The sequence below is a fragment of the Neocloeon triangulifer genome, unplaced genomic scaffold (assembly GCF_031216515.1).
Source record: "Neocloeon triangulifer isolate White Clay Creek 2 clone unplaced genomic scaffold, ASM3121651v1 ptg000014l, whole genome shotgun sequence".
NCBI classification, from domain to species: Eukaryota; Metazoa; Arthropoda; class Insecta; order Ephemeroptera; family Baetidae; genus Neocloeon; species Neocloeon triangulifer.
Genome location: NW_026775556.1, coordinates 4,436,800 through 4,456,405, shown reverse-complemented (window position 1 = coordinate 4,456,405; position 19,606 = coordinate 4,436,800). Strand labels below are relative to the sequence as shown.

General features: G+C 37.4%; 4 protein-coding genes across 9 annotated transcripts; 1 reads left to right on the top strand and 3 right to left on the bottom strand.

Annotated features, from left to right (window-relative positions):
- Window positions 1-776: 776 nt before the first annotated feature.
- On the bottom strand, window positions 777-4,536 carry LOC132200516 (nucleolar transcription factor 1-A-like). Its single transcript, XM_059626029.1, has 11 exons — window positions 4,430-4,536; window positions 3,270-3,488; window positions 3,079-3,203; window positions 2,764-3,021; window positions 2,581-2,702; window positions 2,278-2,527; window positions 1,956-2,225; window positions 1,621-1,901; window positions 1,382-1,565; window positions 1,197-1,331; window positions 777-1,139 (listed from the first exon to the last, which is right to left on the bottom strand). Exons 2-11 carry the CDS (start codon window positions 3,481-3,483, stop codon window positions 1,059-1,061), a joined length of 1,920 nt encoding a protein of 639 aa, XP_059482012.1. The 5' UTR covers window positions 3,484-3,488; window positions 4,430-4,536; the 3' UTR covers window positions 777-1,058.
- Window positions 4,537-4,963: 427 nt separating this feature from the next.
- LOC132200517 (uncharacterized) lies at window positions 4,964-5,913 on the top strand. Its single transcript, XM_059626031.1, has 3 exons — window positions 4,964-5,320; window positions 5,450-5,692; window positions 5,751-5,913. Exons 1-3 carry the CDS (start codon window positions 5,168-5,170, stop codon window positions 5,877-5,879), a joined length of 525 nt encoding a protein of 174 aa, XP_059482014.1. The 5' UTR covers window positions 4,964-5,167; the 3' UTR covers window positions 5,880-5,913.
- Window positions 5,914-5,996: 83 nt separating this feature from the next.
- Window positions 5,997-10,685, bottom strand: LOC132200515 (receptor-type tyrosine-protein phosphatase beta-like). 3 transcript variants are annotated; one of them, XM_059626027.1, is made up of 16 exons: window positions 10,460-10,685; window positions 10,133-10,308; window positions 10,060-10,084; window positions 9,797-10,009; window positions 9,649-9,737; window positions 9,414-9,594; window positions 9,086-9,355; window positions 8,759-9,032; window positions 8,368-8,672; window positions 8,226-8,305; window positions 8,027-8,161; window positions 7,840-7,968; window positions 7,631-7,782; window positions 7,032-7,167; window positions 6,913-6,973; window positions 5,997-6,857 (listed from the first exon to the last, which is right to left on the bottom strand). In XM_059626027.1, exons 2-16 carry the CDS (start codon window positions 10,220-10,222, stop codon window positions 6,607-6,609), a joined length of 2,391 nt encoding a protein of 796 aa, XP_059482010.1. In that variant the 5' UTR covers window positions 10,223-10,308; window positions 10,460-10,685; the 3' UTR covers window positions 5,997-6,606. The 3 variants fall into 3 exon arrangements, with proteins under 3 accessions (XP_059482010.1, XP_059482009.1, XP_059482011.1); XM_059626026.1 differs by having other exon boundaries at window positions 10,133-10,244; XM_059626028.1 differs by lacking the exon at window positions 10,133-10,308.
- A 963-nt stretch (window positions 10,686-11,648) lies between these two features.
- On the bottom strand, window positions 11,649-19,536 carry LOC132199811 (receptor-type tyrosine-protein phosphatase eta-like). Of its 4 annotated transcripts, none has more exons than XM_059624833.1 (26): window positions 19,451-19,536; window positions 19,236-19,393; window positions 18,302-18,404; window positions 18,224-18,251; window positions 17,666-18,166; window positions 17,381-17,614; window positions 17,096-17,329; window positions 16,277-17,044; window positions 16,113-16,222; window positions 15,951-16,053; window positions 15,785-15,900; window positions 15,564-15,735; window positions 15,373-15,509; window positions 15,186-15,315; window positions 15,035-15,129; window positions 14,813-14,978; window positions 14,495-14,764; window positions 14,164-14,437; window positions 13,776-14,080; window positions 13,628-13,707; window positions 13,433-13,567; window positions 13,252-13,380; window positions 13,039-13,190; window positions 12,773-12,908; window positions 12,656-12,716; window positions 11,649-12,595 (listed from the first exon to the last, which is right to left on the bottom strand). In XM_059624833.1, exons 3-26 carry the CDS (start codon window positions 18,380-18,382, stop codon window positions 12,291-12,293), a joined length of 4,722 nt encoding a protein of 1,573 aa, XP_059480816.1. In that variant the 5' UTR covers window positions 18,383-18,404; window positions 19,236-19,393; window positions 19,451-19,536; the 3' UTR covers window positions 11,649-12,290. The 4 variants fall into 4 exon arrangements, with proteins under 4 accessions (XP_059480816.1, XP_059480818.1, XP_059480819.1 ...); XM_059624835.1 differs by having other exon boundaries at window positions 15,785-15,897; XM_059624836.1 differs by having other exon boundaries at window positions 18,230-18,251.
- Window positions 19,537-19,606: the final 70 nt, after the last annotated feature.

Here is a 19,606-nt window from a genome sequence, read left to right as displayed (position 1 = left end):
GCGATCAAATATAATAATTATTTAGATTTGGCCGAAACAGAAACCATTAAGCCCCATCACAGCTTTTATTAAAAAATGATCAGTTAAAAGCTAGATCGCGATAAGTGATAAAAACAAATTTTCAAATATTATTAACAAATTTAAGGGGAAAATTATAACAATTTGTCAAGTTTTAATATTTAATTAAAATATTTATTAAGCTTATTTATTGCTGCTTTAATTTACAATTTATTCCCCCCCCCCTCCATATTAATTACTTTCAAATTTTACTTAATCTTTTATATCCCCCTTCATCTTGGCCTTGGCTAAAACAAAACTAGTTTAACTCTCATTTACTTATTATATTCAAATAGGTAATGTTGAGCAAGAGCTGTGTACAATCCTATGCGTGCTATCTCAATAGCTTGTCCCTATATTGTGGGTCTGTGATTGTTGCGTAAATTTTAACAATTTTGTGTCCATTCCATCATCCACTCGTTTTCATTCTGGTTAGACGCAATGTCAGGTACCAAAGGCTGCAGTCAGTCGATCACCATCGTCTGCTTTTCCGAAAAGCGCCCCTTTCCTATTTATTTCCAAAAATCTGTGCTCCCCTGGGAAATTAGTCCATCCGCTGCATGTGATAGACCCAATAACACTATGAGCAATCTCTCAAAATCATTCCTAATATTGCGTGCTGCTTTTCAATCCCCCTGGAATTATGCAACACACTGCCCTACTACATGGGCCATTCAGAACTTTGGTCACTTAGTTTTTAATTCACAGAAAATTATAACTAGAAGGTGAACAGGAAACTTTATTACTGCAAACAATCATAAAGATTTTGGTGCGCAACTTTGAATCTAAATTTTCCAAATCGAGTTCATATATATAAAATACTAATGTGAACAATTAATTCACAAGTTTCTCCTTAAATTCCTATCATGCATGCACAAGTGTGTCCATAACTCTTTTGTGGATAGCACAATTTGTACACAAATTAAAAGCATCATTTTATCATTATTAAAGCATCTAAGAGACTTTTGAGTGCCACTTTCTCTTTTTGGTGAGTCAATTTATTATTCATCGTCACTGGACGAGTTGTCCTCATCCTCTGTGTCACTTTCGTTTCCAGACGAAGAATCGTCAGACTTAGAAGACTAAAATAATCATATTTACAATCACGGCTCATTTAAAAAGTAAGATCAAGTAATTACCTGGCTGCTATGATCATCGTCATCATCGTCGTCGTCTTCATCCTCATTGTCACTTTTAGACTCCATTTTTACTTTCTTTGCGTTGCTCCTGGCCTTCATTATTGAGTACTCCTTCAGCTGCTCCTGAGTGAGGCTCTGGAGGACAAATTTAATTTCCAAATCGATGATAAAATCCAATGTATCACCTTCAGGAAATTTTCGTATTTGCTGATGTACTTGGACTTGGCCTCCTGCAGCCGCTTGCGCCACTTGCTCTTTTCCCCTTCGCTCATTTGGTTCCAGTAGGCAGGCGCCTCCTTGACCCTGTTCGCCTCAGGCACATGTTTTGCACTTGTCACAAATTCCTTCAGGAACAACTTAAATGGCGTCCTGATCCATAAATTCTAAATAAAAAACTATCTCAAAAAACAAAAAAAGTCCTTACGAAGGTGGCGCCTCAGGTTCTCCCTTGAATAGCTCGACCTTCTCCTCCACAAGGATGGTGGTTTTGGGCTTGGTGACTTTCTCTTCTTCCTCCTCCTCCTCTTCTGATTCTTCAACAGGTTTTGAGGCAGGCTTAACCTTCTCAACAACCTTTTTCTTTTTACTCAAGACCGGGCCTTCCGCACGCTTCCTCACACCAACATTCTGCAGCTCTTCCTCCCTTTTTTCGGGGGTCAAAGACTCGAGGTATGTTGCAAAGTGAAGCTTGTACTGCTCCAGCATCTGTTATTTTTCTACATTAGTTTTTTTTTATATAAAATAGAGTTGAAATCTGACCTGCTGAACTTTGTCGTGGTATTTGCGCTTGTCTTTTACTGACAGGTTTTTCCACATGGATGAAATCTGCGTCATCCTGTCCTTGTGGTTGATGTTTTTGATTTCCTCGCTGCTCAACATGATTCTGGAGAAGAGGCTGTAGCCTGAATTGGGTGGTTTTTCCGGCTTTCCAATTGACTTTTCATACAAATTTCTCTCGTCCTTGTTGAGAATCTTGCATGTGCCACTCTCGAAGTCCGGGTGCGCCTCCTTGTACACCACTAGTTCTTTCTAAACCAAACATTAGAAGAAAAAAATCTAAAAAAAAAAACACATTTCCTACATTGTATCTTTCTTCGTCGTCAAGGGCAGCTTTGATCCAAATGACCCTCTTCTTGTCACTCAGCTCCTTCCACGCCTCTTTGTACTGCTCAGTCAAGCTTTGTTTATCCGCGTCAAGCTCGTTCAAGTGCTTTTCCATCTTATCCCTCAGGTAGTGTTGGTAGGGCGTGAACGGCTTTCGAGGGCCTGGGGCCTCCTTGGTCGACTTTTGTCTCTTGGTCTTAGAAGGTTTCAATTCAGGGTGATTGTGGCTACAATTTTGGAATGTAAGGCCAATTTAAGATGAAAATTGAAAAGGAATTACTGGAAAACAGCCATTTTCTCCATATACTGGTCTCTCTGCAGCTTGGCTCGATCAACATACTTTTGTTTATGCTTGTCGGGCAGACTTTTGTACATCGTTGCAATGATCTTTGATAACTTGGTCTGAAATTGCAAATAATTAAAAAAAATAACTTCCTTACATTGATATTTTTAGGAAATATACCATCTCAAGTCCAGGATATTCTTTGGCGACCTTGTCCTTTTTCTCCATGTAAAACATCATGTAAGTAGACAGAGGTCTCTTAGGCATGTCAGGGTGTCGATTGGTCTTTTGGCTGCGGTAAAAATTAGTCCACGGCTTGTCGGCCCACTCCTTGGCATCAACCAGCAGCTCCTTCAGCAGGCGGTACCTGCGGAGCCGAGTTGAAACCTTCTGCCACATTGCACTGCACTCCTCTGCCGAGTAATTGTCAAAGGCAATCTTCAGATTTAAAAATTAGTAAACCCAATTTGAAGGTCGTTTAAAAAAAAGAAATACCTTCGCCCAGTTCAACTTTTCAGCTGTTTTTTCAAACTTGTGTTTCTCCTTCTCAGGAACCTCCGTTTCCATGCGGTTGAACAATTTGAGCAAATCAACATAAGGCCAAAGCTCTTCAACTCCCTCTGTTTTTTTTTTGTTATTTTTTTTCCGATTAACACAATCAAAATTAAGAAATTTATTATAGTCACCATATTCAATTGCGCCTTCTTCATCATCATCATCATCATCATCTTCTTCTTCTTCTACTACTTGGAATTTCACGGGAGGCTGTTGTTTCTCTTTCTTGTTGGATTTTGTCTTAGCCTTTTTTGTGGCAGGCCTTTCTTCAAAATCGTCATCAGAGTTGGGTGGAGTAGGTTCGTCCTCACTCTCCATTGCCTGCCGCTTCTTGCTCTTTCCCATTTTCACTAAATAATAGCGAAAAATTATAGCAAATTCAGAGTTAGCAGAATAATTTCCATAAATTATTCAACAAATTTAAAATCGTGTATCAAAACACGTATGTAACTATTTAAGTATAATTTAAATAAGTAACTTTTGACTTATCGCCTTTAACGTAGAATTACGTTCCAAGACGCGAGAGACTGTTTGGATTCTCTTCAAATTTTATTAAATTTTAATTGCATATTTAATAAAAATATAAAATTTTACATAAATTGCATTGAAATACAAAATAATTATGCAACAATTTTTCACATTATAAAATTCTTTGACAGTTTCTTGGAAGATTAAAAAAGCAGCAACAAAACCTTCAAAAATTGAAAATAAAAAAATATTCTCTTTTAATTTATAAAAATATTATCCCGGATTATCTTAAAAACCATAAAAATGCTTAAAAACTAGAGCATTTGTTTTAAATATAAACGTCCTAATGTAAATAGTGGCCGGCCCTAAGAACAGACGGTATGGCATTGGTTGCGGCGGTGGGTATAATGCGCGTCTGTCGATGTCGGCCGCCGCCCTGTCATCAGCCCGGCTCGCTCTCAGCAGCGGGGTCGTTGACGGCGATCGCCTACGTGCGTCCCGCTGGCAAAAGTTGAAATTTGTCGCCAAACGGACTGATCGTGGCTTGAAACCATCGTTCTACAATCTAAAACCCCATCAGGCAAAGGTTCGGCGTCTGCCTGACCGATCTCGAGTCGAATACGACGCGGATTTTGCGAATTAATGGTTCGGGGGCGCCGCGGCCAGACCCATTTATCGGCCATCGCGACACCGACGGCGGAGAGAGCGGCCATGTTGTGCGCTCTCGCAACTAGCTGCTCGATTTTGGTCCCGTTTGTTGACGAATGTGTGAAAAACTGATGCAAATTTCTTCGAGGCAAATTTAGATAAATTTTGAAATTACCAAATAATTGTTTCTTCGATCGCCTAAGTGCCGAATCGCCTGTTTACATGAAAAATAAGCCAGCCGTCCTTTTGCTACCAACTGTCGTCGCGCCGCGCTGACTGGCGGTGTTCGGTTGTTTTAAGCACTAAAGATACCGGTTAATGTATTTCCAAAATCATAGTCTTGCTACAGAAGCCATTTTTTATTGTTTAATATCAAAACACAAGCAAAAACTAATTTTTTATCAGTTTTCACAAATAAACTTTTAATTTGAAAATGCTAAAATCAGGTAAAATTATATTTTGATAACAAAAATACCGGTAGCGCTTCACAAATACCGGTAAGAAAAACAAGCTTGACAACTACCAACACAACACACCCAAAAATAAAAATTTAAGCCTTTCAATAAAGTCAATTGTGGCAATGTTTCTAGTTAAAGTTTGTTATTTGTATTTTAAAGCGTTTTTAATTTTTAATTGATCAATTAAATGCAATAATGAAGTATATTGGCTGCGATAATCTCTTAATTAATGTTGGCAACACATCAAGGCCCCAAAGTCACCAAATTCGACTGTAAACACAAATTAATCCCTTATCTCTGAACGTCTGAACCAAGAAGTATAAAATTTTATACTTCTTGCTCTGAACACAAATAGTTGCACAAATAATTATTGGCACGTTTGTGTTGTTGTTTTTGTTTGATCATTTTTCGAAATATCAATTTATTTGGAAGTGATTGAATGAAGTTCATTTAAAATGCCTCGAAATATTGAAATCAAAGCCCGAGTGCATGACTTGGTTGACTTGCTTCGCCGTGCCAAACAGGTTAGCGACAAAGCCGAAGAGATTTTGAAGCAGGTTGACGTCTTTTTCCCCTCGAAAAACGGCAGGTTGAAGCTTCGTGACGAGGTATATATATCTGAAATATAATACTAAACTTTTGTAGCTTTAATCATTCTTACAATTATACATAGATTTATGAATGTTTTTATACTTTTTCATGGACGGTTTTTTTGTTATCTGTCCTGTATTTTTTAGGAGGTTGATGGCAAGCGCGAGGCCTGTTTGATTTTCTACGACCGTCCTGACACAAAGGGGCCCAAGTTGAGCACCTACTCGAAGTGCCCTTTGGGTTCTTCTGGTCAGCAGTTGCGCGGGGTGTTGGCAGCCGCCCTTGGCGAAAGATTGGCCGTTCATAAAACGCGGCATCTGTTCATGGTCGCCAACACCAGGATCCACGTCGATGAGGTTGACGGCCTCGGAAACTTCATGGAACTAGAGGTAAATTTTGTGGTCCTAAAATCAGTCAGCGTGACTTGATTTTTTTTACATTCGCAAGGTTGGTTTGCTTGATGAGCAGACCATCGAGGATGGAAACAAAATCGCAAAGGACCTGATGGCCAAACTTAACATTTCCGAAACTGATCTTTTAGACGTTGCGTACGCAGATATGCTGGAGAAATCTTAATAAATTTCCAATATCGATACCTTAAAATATTCAATTCTGAAATATATTTTACTTTCCTCACTTTAAAAGCTGTGTTGAATTTAGCAATAGTGAATTAAAAATCTACAAATTCTAAATTGAAACAATTGATTTTATTTAAAATATATCAGAATAACTCAATAAATTGTGAACTAACATATTATATTCAGTATTAATATCAGCTATTTAAATCTAGTAAAATATTGAATGTTGAATATAATATATTCACAGCTTACATATTTCTCCTCCAATAAGGAAAAACGGGCATTAAAGTAGACATGAACATTTTTTCATCGGTTCGAGGTATTTATCATTGATAAAAGAAGGTTAATATATGAAGTTGTATGCTAATTTTAGGAAAACCGTTTTGGAACTCAAGAAAAGAAACTATTTTAATGTATATTATCTTAAAATGGGATGATCTCAAAATACTAGTGGGACAAGTTTTACCCATTAGCCAGAAAGGAGATCGCGAGGAATTAATTTTTATCCAAAAATCCTAGTAAAATTTTTTTAATCTGTCATTTTTTACCAGTATTTTCAATAAGCCAAATATGTATAAATTTTTCTTTTAAAAATCTACTTTTTATCCACTCAATCCACTGACAGAAAATCAAGTGCAATAATTTGTGTTAAATCATCTAAAATCTCAATCTTAATAACTTGGTATCTTCCGTCTTATTGTCAGCGACTTCCGCCTTGGTTTCATTTACAGGAATGACTCTTCACTTATCTCGTTTTCCAACTCCATATTTACACTGTGCCGTACCTTGACCACGGTGGGATTTGCCTTTTCCCGTCTACTTGATTTGATTTCCTCATTCTCAGACAACATGTCTTCCAAATTTTGAATTTCGGTCAATACACTGGTCTGATCGTCTTTCAGTTCATTCTTCATGTTTTGGTAAATAGGGTCCAAGTGAGCGATCATTCTGCCACCACCACCATTCATTTTCAACCCTATAATCAGTATCATTAAAAAATTTTCGACATGATTGCACAAAATATTAAAAACCTTCTTTGAAATCTTCAACAATGGCGTCTCGCACGCACTCGTGAATATACTTGTATTGAAGCTGCGTTTAGTTTAATTAATCATCTCTATTTCTTAAATTTTAAAACACTGATACAAACCTCGGTCTGGACCATGTTGATTCGTTGGTACCGCAATTGCAGAATCTTGTCGAAGATGTTAATCTCTCGATTTGCCCTTATTTCTTGCAGCAACATATCCACAGCTATCAGGGTCCCTGTCCGACCAACCCCAGCGCTAAAATTATTATTCTCCATTATTTATTTATTTATTTATTTTCCATTCAGATACAATGAAATATACAATACACAACATCTTACATCAAGTTAAATAAAATTTAAAAAACTGAAAATACATGATAGAATGTTGATTAGAGGGGTGAATGGAGAAATGGCTCTTCGCTAGCAAACAACTTGCTAAAGCATGGCGCACTCTCCTTCGAAGAAGAGCGCACCGGCCGCTAGAGCCATTGGTCAGGGGGACTACGAATTAAGTTTTTGCCACAGATACGCCTTGCACAGCGCTGGAAACTGTGCCGCCGTACAGTCTTTCAATTTATAATTAAAAAATACAAGGAGATAAAAAAAGATTGAGCGCAGGAGTGTGGGAAAATTATATTTTATATTTAATCAAAATTTAGTCGTTAATATTTGAGTATTTAGTTCTTCAATCTCCTTGCATTTTTTTTTTTAATTTTCACCTGCAGTGCACAAGGACAAGGCCATCCGAATTGGCATTGGCCAGTTCCCTAACAGTGCGGCAGAAACTGAGCAGCAGGTCCGTCGTTTCAGGGCACCCAAAGTCCGGCCACTCTTTGAAATGGAGTTGAATCACATTTTTCAAAATCATTCCCTGTCAAACAAATCAATTAGTCTTGTTTGCTTTTCACTTTCGAAAATCTCTACTCACGTCAGTCTTCTGCACTAAAAACGTCCTTCTCGTGTAGACAGGAAAGTCTGCTTGCAAGACGCACTTGACGGCAACTCTCTCATACCTTATAGTTTCTCTCAGGTCTGGGAAGTACTTGTGGCACTTAATCTAAATACTCGAAAATTTTAAATAATATATTTTAACAGATATTTTTGGCGAACTCAACCTTTCCCTTTTCTGCCAAATTGGTGACCATGACAATCACGCATACGTCCTTTTCAAAGACCATGCGCCAAAAGTCTTCAGCAGTGTCCGCCAACGGACCTTGACAGGCAATATACTCGACCTGGCCGCTGAACCCCTTAAAAAGTATTTGACCACAGGAATACATTAATTTATTTTAGCTTTGAAAATTTTTTGCCTACTTTGACCTCGGAGGCATTGATGTAGTCTGACTCAGGGTCGTTGGGACTCACCACTGACAAAACTACCCTAGTACTGTCGTCTGATAATATTATGTAAATCAATAATAAATAATATTTAAATTTTTCATCTTTTGTGTCTTACATGGCAAAATGTTGATATATCGGTTCTTCCGCTTGTTGTACTGGAGCATGGCGGCCGAGTAGTTTCCAGGGTGTGTCGACGGCGGCGGTGGGCTTAGTAGGGCAAGTTGCTTAAACTGCTCGGACAATCCGTTGCTCTCCTCTAGTTCCGCCTCTTCCAACAGTTGCTCCAGGTACTTTGCAAATTCGTTCTTTGGTACTGACTTCCTGATCAGCGGGCGCCGCTCTTGAGTTTCATTGACGGGCTCTCCCTGCTGCTGAATTCCGCGCCGCATGGCACCCATTTTAAACATGATATTTTTTACACTGTAAGGTTGGTTTGAATAATCAGTTGCCATTATTTTGAGATTTGTGATTGGATCATTATAATTTTTTTAGCTACAAAATTGTACCATTTGGGGTTTTCAGGGCTGTTGAACCAAATGCCAAACAGAATGGTGCCGATGAAAATGAGACTGACCAGCGACAAAACAAAAATGCCTCCGTTGCTCGTCTCTTCTTCAGTGTCCACGCTTTTCGGTTCTGTGTCTCTGAAGCCCACAGTAGTGAAGGCTCTAATTTTGAAAAAGTATTTTGTTTTTGGTTTGAGAGGCCCGTTGCAGAATTTAGCCAAATCGGCTGGGTTGCAACTGTCGTCTGCTCCAATTGAATATCGATAATTTTCTCCTGGATTGATGCGGTGGTTGAAAATTTGGTACCGACTTAAAAAATTTAATGACCTGTGGTGTCGGGATTCCATTCTTTCTTGGTTGGTCGGTAGAATCGCGTTTCATTATCGTTTTTCATGTGCTGAGCCCACGTGATGACCTTTCCTTCTTGTCCGATGTAATTACCTAGTGCCGCGTCATCATTATACCTCGCCACCAAAATTTCCCATCTAACAATCTTTGAATCTCCAAAAAGATTCTTCGGCCACAGAATGGTCACCTCTTTGCCTCTCCTTTCATCATCAAGTGACGTCTCAACTTCTCCAGACGGCGGTGGCGGAACTTTGATGAAAAAAAATATAATTAAAAAAAAAAATCATAATTTCAAACAATCTCTTACTGTCGTCTATTTTTTTTATGTCAATGCTCGACTTTTCTCCTTCTGCGTCGCTTGAATCAACCACACAAACCGTTACTGTGGCAGTTTGGTTGTCTTTCAAGTTCTCATTGGTGACTCGAAACTCGTCCTGATTTACTTTGTATATTCTTTTAGGTGTAAGATCTTCATATTCAAATTCAAGCTTCAAATTATAATAAGTTAGTTTGACACGTGGATTAAAACGAATCAAACTCACTTTATAATATTTTTTGTCAATGATTACGTCTGGGTCTCTCCAGGTCAGTTTATTCGTCTTGCTGTCAAATGCGAGGTCCTTGACGGGACCTGCCACTCAAGTTTCAAATCATCACTGATTTTTCGCTAATTAATTATTTCCCACTTACCTTCTACTTTTGCATTTAACATCTCTTCCTCCGTCAGAGTAATTCCCATTTTTAAATTCACTGTTGATGAGTTTTGTGTCGTGCCAGAACGATGAAAGCCTTCCGAGGACTTTTCAGATTGCACGGTTAGTATCGGTGCTAGCGAATCGTTGTACGCATATCCGTGGGTGGTTTTGATACTAGATCCAGTGGAGCCGAGTGGTGAAAGATTCCCTATAGGAATAAAATATAATATAGGAATTATAAAACGGCGTCAATGTTACCGCCATATTGTTGAGCCTGCTCTCCCTGAAAAACAGTTATTTTTTTAATTAATTTTCCTTCAATTTTCTTTACCGTTGAATGCGCATAGGCGATTAAAAAGGCAAGTGAGACTAAAGCTCGGAGTGGCAATATCCTTATTTGGCTAGGCTTCAACGGCTCCATTATTCGTCACTTGCTTCCACACCTATATTACAAGTAGGATTTTTTTTTTAATTTTTACTAAGTTTGCAATTCTACTAATGTGCAACCTGAAATAAATTAATTTTACTATACAATTCATATTACCAAAATCAACCAAAATGATGTTTAATATAATTAAATAGGATCTGCTATCACTGAAGAGAAAATAAACGTGATTTTTCCTCGTCAAAAAAATCTATGTAGAATAATCGTCATTACCAGTTTCAGTTACGTTCTGCGACCCTATTCCATCAGTAAACGAACTGCTTTTTGGCTAATGAAGCTGTTTTATTTTACAAAAATGTTTTTTCATCACTCCTATGAACGTCTCCTCGAGTGCAAACTTTTTCACTGTATCAATTTTGTGGACTATGGTATATCTCACAGGTTCACATTGTAATTCAAACTAGCCCGGTCTTATTGTGGAGATAAGGAATCTAAGCAGTTCTCAGGAGTTATCAAAGCTTTAATCAAATACGTTGCCAATTTGTTTTACGTAAGTGTGGCCAAAAAAACGAATGGTTATCACCTTGATTAAATATTCTACAGAAGATAAGCTTAGAATATATCATTTGTGGAAATTAGTGTTCAACAGATTAAATATTTTTAACACGAATAATATTAAAGATACAATTATCAATGATTAATTTATAAACATTCTTGATCACAACATTTTATTTGTGATCACTTTTTAACACCAATAAAATTTGCAGCAGCTCTGCAGATATCATTCAGAAATCAAAAGGCCAATAGTAAAATCAGAAAAGTCAATGATTTTGTTATCAATTCACATTATGTTGCAATTTTTTTTTAAATCACATGAAACACATGCATTTTCGATCAAATTGCTACATTTGCTACCAAATTTAGCATCTCTATTCAAAATTGTTTCTGAATTACTTATTTTAATTTGAGTTGCTACTAAACGTGATTTTCAAATATAAATTAATTAGATTTGGACATGCATGGGCAGATCGCGATCGGACGATTTTCCAATTTGTGAGTGCGAGCGCAATGGTCGCTGAGCGCAGCGCTCATTTTGAGCACACACCGAAAGTAAAAATTCCAAAATTCAAACAAAAATTGTAAAGAAAAACCGTGTTTAATACCAAAAACTTCAAAACTGATCCCAATTTTGGATATTTAATTCAACTTTATCATATCCAATCGCCGATGGGTTAAACTTTTTCTCACGGGAAAAATATTTTTGAGCGTAAAGCGTGAACGCAAAATTGTTGCACACCTTTATGTCCTTCAGGTCAGCATTGGGTCCGCCCGCAGGCAAAAGGTCGGCCGTTTAGAAAACGCTGAATACATAAAAGGGGCAAAAATTGAACCTTCTTATTTTAACACTTATTGACTTTTAGTTTACAAAATATTTTTGAAATTAAAAATTCATGGATTTAAACTTCAAGCAATTGATTTTATTTTAAGTATATTTATAATAACACAATACATTGCAATTATTGATCCAGTATATTTATTTAATTTGCAACTATACTTATCTACAATTTATTTATAGGAAAATATGGAATGTTAATAATTATTAAACATAAATGTATCCTGAAATACATATTCACAGCGTATTTCTCTGCAGCAAAAGATCATCTTCTTAAAGTGGATATCGGTACATAGCATGTAAAAACAGTTTTGGGAAAAAATAAGGGATCCCAGCCAAGAAAATCGATTACTTTTTATATATCTTCAATTGGGATTTTGGACTGACTCTCCAAATATTAGCAGTTCATGATTAACGCAATGGAAAAAAGAGATCAGGAGGAATCAGTTATGTAAAAAAGCCTAAATAAAACGCTCACATTATCTAGAAATTTGATGTTCATATAAGTACTTGAAACTGTATTTTATAGGCAGAAACTTTAAACTTTCCCCTGCTAGTGCATTGCTTAAACAAAATAGACTGCTTTTTTGGCCGTCGTATCTAAGCCTAATATCCATTTATATATTTTTCCCATCCATATTTTTAGAATAAACTCTCAGTAAATATGCAACATCTTACATTAAATGAAATGAATCAGTTGAACATAAAGCTTTACAAATTGTTGTCGTCCGTCGTTCTTTGAGTGTCTTCCGCCTCGGTTTCAGTTATAGGAATGACCACTTCGGTTACTTCGTTATCCAACTCCATATTTACACTGTGTCGAACCTTTATTACGGTGGCGGGTGCCAACTCCTCTTGACTTGATTCGATTTCCTCATTCTCGGACGAGATTTCCTCCAAATTTTGAATTTCAGTCAAAACGCTAGTCGGGCGATCTTTCAGATCCTTCTTCAAGTTTTGATAAATAGGGTCCAAGTGGGCGCTCACTCTGCCACCACCGCCGTTCATGTTTAAACCTGAAACTCGGCAAAATAAAACACAAATGTCTAGAAATAATTATTTAAAATAATACAAACCATCTTTCATGTCTTCCTCAATGGCGTCTCGCACACACTCGTGAATGTATTTGTACTGGCCCTATTAAGTTGAATTAATTATCTTAATTTCATAAATTTTAAAACACTGATACAAACCTCGGTCTGGACCATGTTGATTCGTTGGTACCGCAATTGCAGAATCTTGTCGAAGATGTTAATCTCTCGATTTGCCCTAATTTCTTGCAGCAACATATCCAAAGCTATCAGGGTCCCTGTCCGACCAACCCCAGCGCTAAAATGATTATTCTCTATTATTAAAAATTAAAAAATTCAAGGAGATAACGAATTTAATCAAAATTTTGTCTCTAATATTTGAGTATTTAGTTTTTCAATCTCCTCGCAAATTTTAATCTGATTTTCACCTGCAGTGCACAAGGACAAGGCCATCCAAATTGGCGTTGGCCAGTTCCCTAACAGTGCGGCAGAAACTGAGCAGCAGGTCTGTCGTTTCAGGGCACCCGAAGTCCGGCCACTCTTTGAAATGGAGTTGAATCACCGTTTTCAAAATTATTCCCTGTCAAACAAATCAATCAGTCTTGTGTTTTTTTCACTTTTGAAAAAAAATCTCTACTCACGTCAGTCTCCTGTACTAAAAACGTCCTTCTGGTGTAGACAGGGAAGTCCGCTTGCAAGATGCACTTGACGGCAACCCGCTCATACCTTATAGTTTCTCTCAAGTCTGGGAAGTACTTGTGACACTTTATCTAAAAACTCAGAATTTTATTAAATTTCTCCAGACATTTTAGGCGAACCAACCTTCCCCTTTTCTTCTAAATTAGTGACCATGACAATCACGCATACGTCCTTTTCGAAGACCATGCGCCAAAAGTCTTCAGCAGTGTCCGCCAGCGGACCCTGACAGGCGACGTACTCGATCTGGCCACTGAACCCCTTAAAAATTATTTTACCACAGGAATAAATTTTATTTTAGCTATGAAAATTTATGCTCACTTTGACCTCGGAGGCATTGATGTAGTCAGACTCTGGGTCATTGGGGCTCACCACTGACAAAACTACCCGTGTACTGTCATCTGTTAATATTAAGTATATTATTAATTAATAATAAAATTTAATTATTTTTTCCTTTTTCCTGTCTTACATGGCAAAATGTTGATGTATCGGTTTTTCCGCTTGTTGTACTGGAGCATGGCGGCCGAATAGTTTTCAGGGTGAGTTGACGGCGGTGGTGGACTCAGCATCGCAAGTTGCTTGAACTGCTCGGACAGTTCGTTTCCCTCCTCGTGTTCAGCTTCGTCCAATAGTTTCTCCAGGTACTTAGCGAATTCGCTCTTAGGTACCGACTTACTTATCAACGGGCGCCGCTCCTGCATTTCTATAATCGTCTCTCGCTGCTGCTGAATACCGCGCCGGATTGCACCCATTCTGAACATAATTTTCTGGACACTGAAATTTGGTTTGAAGAAATAATTTCGTTACTATGAGGTGTGACGTTTGTTTTTAAATTAAAATTGGCAATAAAATAGTACCATCTAGGGTTTTCTCGACGATTGAACCAAATACCAAACAGGATGGTGCCGATGAAAATCAGACTGACGAGCGCCAAAATGTAAATGCCTGCATTGCTCGTCTCTTCGTCGGTTTCTAAGCTTTTCAGCGCTGTGTCCCTGAAGCCAACAGTGGTGAAGCCTCGGATTTTGAAATAGTATTTGGTTTTAGGTTTTAGAGGCCCGTTGCAGAATACAGTCAAATCATCCGGGTTGCAGCTGTCATCTGCCCCAACGTGATAACGAAAATTGCTAACTGGATTGATTTAATGCTTATTATTTTTTAAAATTTTAAAAAATAAATTGAAATAACCCGTGTTGTCCATATTCCATTCTTCCTTGGTTGGTCGGTAGAATCGCGGATCGCCATTGTTTTTCATGTGCTGAGCCCACGTGATGACCTCTTCTCCTTGTCCGATGTAATTACCTTGGGCTGCGTCGTTGTTGTGCCTCGCTACCAAAATTGCCCATCTGGTAATCTTTGATTCTCCAAAAAGATTCTTCGGCCACTGGATAGCCACCTGTTTGCTTCTCCTTTCGTCACCAAGTGACGCCTCCACTTCTCCAGATGGCGGTGAAGGTACTTTGCAAAATCATCAATAAATTTTTATTTTTGAGTTAGATCTCTTACTGTCGTCTAATTTTGTAATGTAAAGGCTGCTCTCCTCTCCTTTGTCATCATTTGAATCAATCGCAAAAACTTTCACTGTTACACTTTGGTTGTTTTTTAAATTTTCATTGGTAACACGAAACTCGGTTTGGTTATTGGTGCTTTTTGTAGTTAAATTAAATTGAACCTAAATTAAAAAAAGGAATTTAATTAATTATTTCTTTAAAAAAAAAATCAGCTTACCATGTAATCTTTAATTGTGTAACATTTTAGGTTTGGGGCCTTCCAAGTTAATTTATTTGTCTCATTGTCAAATGCTAAATGCATGGGACCTGCCACTGAAATTGCAAACAAAATTTAGCGATTTCATTCCAAATTAATTATTTTCTCTCACCTTCTACTTTTGTAGTAAACGTCCCATTCACCGTCCGTGTAAGTTCCAATTTATGAAATTTTATATTATAATCGTAGCTCTTTCCTGGATACAATTCCTTCAAATCAATATAACGGGTCGAGACCTTAGCCTGAAGAAAATTTAAAATTCTAGGCATTTTATAAATACTCAAACGGGATTTCTATACTTTAAAATCGCTTGTGCAATTTCCACCTTTGCAATCCATGCAGTAGGCCTCCACTTCCGTATAATTGGCATCCACAGACCAAGAAATATTAACCACGTCCGTAGAATTATTGATTTTTATCAATTTATTTTCAAGAGCTGATTTTGAGAAACTTAAATTCGTAATTTACATTTCGATTAAAAGGACCTTACGCTTTAGTTCCACTCCAATATGTGTGGCTTTTGATTGATTTATTTCTTTATTGCCAAGCAGGGCAGTCACTGAAATTGTGTAATTGCAACCATCTATCAAATCATGAATGTTGAACGCTTTTTTAGTTGTCACGTTGGTGAGATAATTACTGCCGCAATAACTAACGTTCACCTAGTTTTGAAAGGGCGTTAAAAATTTATATTATTTTATTTTATTTTACCTTGTAGGAAAAATTTTGATTTGGAGTATTTGAGCAAGGCTCGTCCCACGTGAGATATATGCCCCAAAAATCTTTGGTTTTGTTCAAATTGCGCACAGGCGGGACATCTACGACTACTAAACAAATAAAAGTCTTTTTAAAATATATTCTATTATTTCCATTTTACCTTCGGTATGTACTGTTTTGTCAATTTTCGTCGAGTTGACAAAAATTTCATAACCTGAATTGCTGGTGAGTCCACCAAACATGACGGATTTATTGGAGTTCCCCTGAAATAATTGGTAATTTTTTCTAGACTGCTTTTGTTAAAGAGTTTTTATGCATATACCTGTTCACAACTCCCGTTTTTACAGCAAGTGTCATTTCTGAGGCAAATTAGTTGCACATCATTGCACGCAACATCCGATATAAATTCAAGTGTCGCTTGATCTTCAATTACTAAAATCAAGATATTGTTATTAATTTTCTATAAATACTTAAAATATCTCGCACCTGTTATATTGTTTAACATTATCTTTGGAACTGAAGTGGTGGTACTGCTGGGAGTTTTTTGCGTAGTGAAAGTGCTCATTGTATTGGAGGAGGTGATGCTTGAACTTAATTTGGTTGTATTCTGACTAGTCGTTGAGGTAGTTGTTGGCTTTGGCGATGTTGCACTTGCTTGATTATCGTAATCTGAGCGGAAAGTAGTTGTTTTTGCGGTGGTGTTGTTAGTTGAATTTTTTTCGTCTGTCTGAGCTTCAGCGTCCCTTTTCTCCATTTTATCTGAGATTGAAGTTGACAAGCTGGTGGTCGATTGAGATTCTGAAATGCTTGATGCAATCATAGAGCTTTCAGTGTTCAACGAAGTAGTGCCTTCTGATTTTCCTTCCGAGGGATTCTCTGAGGAAGTGAAGTTATTTTCATCTTGTTGATCAACTGATTGGCTTCCAGTATTTGCAGATGAGGAGCTGAGAGCCGAAAATGAACTTGAAACGTCAGCAGAAGGTGTCAACTCCGTAGAAGAGGTGATTTCAAAATTAAAACTTTGAGTTGAGGATATTTCATTTTCGGGTGAAGATTCGATGGCTGAAGAAAAATCTGCGAGTGTCTCACTAGTCATGCTCGTAAAATTATCAGCCAACTGGGTCAACGCAGAAACAGTCTCAGAAGAGACTCTAGCATCAGATTGCACTGATGTCGTCTGTAGTGAATCATTGCGTGTAGATTCGGTGGTGTATTTACTGCTAGGTTCAGTAAAGGTGGGTAGCGCTTTATTCCCTGTAATTGAAATATATTAAAAACATGAAGAGGTGATTTCAAAATTCAAACTTTGAGTTGAGGATATTTCATTTTCGGGTGAAGATTCGATGGCTGAAGAAAAATCTGCGAGTGTCTCACTAGTCATGCTCGTAAAATTATCAGCCAACTGGGTCAACGCAGAAACAGTCTCAGAAGAGACTCTAGCATCAGATTGCACTGATGTCGTCTGTAGTGAATCATTGCGTGTAGATTCGGTGGTGTATTTACTGCTAGGTTCAGTAAAGGTGGGTAGCGCTTTATTCCCTGTAATTGAAATATATTAAAAACATGAAGAGGTGATTTCAAAATTCAAACTTTGAGTTGAGGATATTTCATTTTCGGGTGAAGATTCGATGGCTGAAGAAAAATCTGCGAGTGTCTCACTAGTCATGCTCGTAAAATTATCAGCCAACTGGGTCAACGCAGAAACAGTCTCAGAAGAGACTCTAGCATCAGATTGCACTGATGTCGTCTGTAGTGAATCATTGCGTGTAGATTCGGTGGTGTATTTACTGCTAGGTTCAGTAAAGGTGGGTAGCGCTTTATTCCCTGTAATTGAAATATATTAAAAACATGAAGAGGTGATTTCAAAATTCAAACTTTGAGTTGAGGATATTTCATTTTCGGGTGAAGATTCGATGGCTGAAGAAAAATCTGCGAGTGTCTCACTAGTCATGCTCGTAAAATTATCAGCCAACTGGGTCAACGCAGAAACAGTCTCAGAAGAGACTCTAGCATTGGTATTCGATTGTTGCGGCGCATCAGTAATTGTAGTTGATTGGCTTCCAGTTTCTGTAGTGGAGGAACTGAGCGCTGAAGATGTGCTCGGAACCTCTGAAGCTGTCAATCCTGTAATATTGTTTGATTCATTCTCGTTTTCTGAAGTTGAGGAACTGGGTTCGAAAGAAGACGAGGCTTTTTGAGAAGGATCTGCCGTTGTGATTCCATTTGACAAGCTAATTTTTGTTGTGCCAGAATAATGAGGAACGCTTGTTAAAGACTCATCAGATTGCACTGATGTCGTCTGTAGTGAATCATTGCGTGTAGATTCGGTGGTGTATTTACTGCTAGGTTCAGTAAAGGTGGGTAGCGCTTTATTCCCTGTAATTGAGATATATTAAAAACATGAATTTAAATTGACCTCAAATTTAAAGTTACCATTACCACCAGATTGGTCCTGCTTTCCCTGTGAATATTGTCACTTAGAAATTTTTTTCTATAATTTTAATTTTTTACCGTCGAATGTGCTGCGGGAATTATAAAGACAAGGAAGGCCAAGGCCGTCAGTGCCAATATTCTTGCTCTGCTAGACTTCATTTTTCATCAGTTAAAGCCACACCTAAATTTCAAGAAGGAACTTATTTCAAAATTACTTTTCTACTTCCTTGTTTGTTTTGATGTTTTAAGAAAATGTGATAAAATGAAACCAAGATTCAATTAAATTTTATTTAAAAAGTTTACGTACCATCGGTATATTCAGGTACACTAATCAGAATAATCAAATTTTGTGGACCCAAGTAAAAATCACAGGTCCACATCCACACTTAAATTTAAACTATGCCGCTTTTGGAGAGAAAATTAAGTTACGCAAATAGTTTCCATAAATATTCAAAGACGCTGCTATTTTTTCTTCAAATATTATAGTGGCCAAGCCTTATATATAAATAAATATTCTGGTAAAGACATGCTCAGCAGGATGTCACTTGAATAAAAAGAAAATATTTTTTTTTTAGTTAAAATAGTTTTAAAATATGAATATTTAATTAATATACAAACTTATATTAATTATCTTGAATTTTAAACAATTAAGACAAAAAAAAATAAGCAATGTGTTGTGTTCATTTTTTATTCATAAGGCCAAGGAAAATTATTTAAAGTTAAGAGACTTTCATACTTTTTGAAGTTTATACAATTTTTTTCAAGTAATAAATTATTTCATTCAAATTGAAATTTGAACAAAATTTTTTGAATTATTGTCGTTGGTGTTTGTTTCAATAAAAAAAAAATAATAATTGGTTAGAAAGTCTTGCTCCGCAGTCACATAAGCACCAAGCACCGGCCGATAACTCCGCTTGGAGTTGGCTGGACTTGTAATTTCTTTCCATTAAATATACTTCATTTAAAAAAAGTTTCTGTGAGTGATGTTTCAATTACAAATTAATAGACTTACATATTGATGAATGGATCTTGCAGCTTTGCACTCGGACCTAGTGTATTGAAGGGTGAACCAGGAATAAAGAAGTGGCGATTGTGGTCAGAGGCAGCGGCAGCGGCCGCCTTATCAAGCGCCACTTCCCTCTTTTGCGGACTCGCAGTGGCAATTGACGCCTGTCAAATCCGAATTTCAGGAAAATGAATAATATAATATATAAAACATGAACCCACAAAGATGACGCTCAGCAAACTGAACCGAGCGCACTATCCAAATACAATACCAGTCACATCACAAGTTAAAGCAGCACATGGCTCAGATTTGCTGCGATAACCCCCAAGCCAGCGCCACAAAACGCCTCCCGCGACGCATCATCATATTTATCATAA

Coding starts and splice junctions, on each gene's coding strand:
- LOC132200516 (XM_059626029.1), bottom strand. CDS start 3,483: ATGGGAAAGAGCAAGAAGCGGCAGGCAATGGAGAGTGAGGACGAACCT. Junction 2,528..2,580: donor GAGAAAATGGCTGTTTTCCA/GTAATTCCTTTT, acceptor CCAAAATTGTAG/CCACAATCACCCTGAATTGA. Junction 1,566..1,620: donor GAACCTGAGGCGCCACCTTC/GTAAGGACTTTT, acceptor TTTATGGATCAG/GACGCCATTTAAGTTGTTCC.
- LOC132200517 (XM_059626031.1), top strand. CDS start 5,168: ATGCCTCGAAATATTGAAATCAAAGCCCGAGTGCATGACTTGGTTGAC. Junction 5,321..5,449: donor GGTTGAAGCTTCGTGACGAG/GTATATATATCT, acceptor TGTATTTTTTAG/GAGGTTGATGGCAAGCGCGA. Junction 5,693..5,750: donor GAAACTTCATGGAACTAGAG/GTAAATTTTGTG, acceptor TACATTCGCAAG/GTTGGTTTGCTTGATGAGCA.
- LOC132200515 (XM_059626027.1), bottom strand. CDS start 10,222: ATGGAGCCGTTGAAGCCTAGCCAAATAAGGATATTGCCACTCCGAGCT. Junction 9,738..9,796: donor GTTAAATGCAAAAGTAGAAG/GTAAGTGGGAAA, acceptor CTTGAGTGGCAG/GTCCCGTCAAGGACCTCGCA. Junction 6,974..7,031: donor TCAACATGGTCCAGACCGAG/GTTTGTATCAGT, acceptor AACTAAACGCAG/CTTCAATACAAGTATATTCA.
- LOC132199811 (XM_059624833.1), bottom strand. CDS start 18,382: ATGAAGTCTAGCAGAGCAAGAATATTGGCACTGACGGCCTTGGCCTTC. Junction 16,223..16,276: donor AATGTTAAACAATATAACAG/GTGCGAGATATT, acceptor TCTTGATTTTAG/TAATTGAAGATCAAGCGACA. Junction 14,979..15,034: donor ACACAATTAAAGATTACATG/GTAAGCTGATTT, acceptor TTTTTAATTTAG/GTTCAATTTAATTTAACTAC.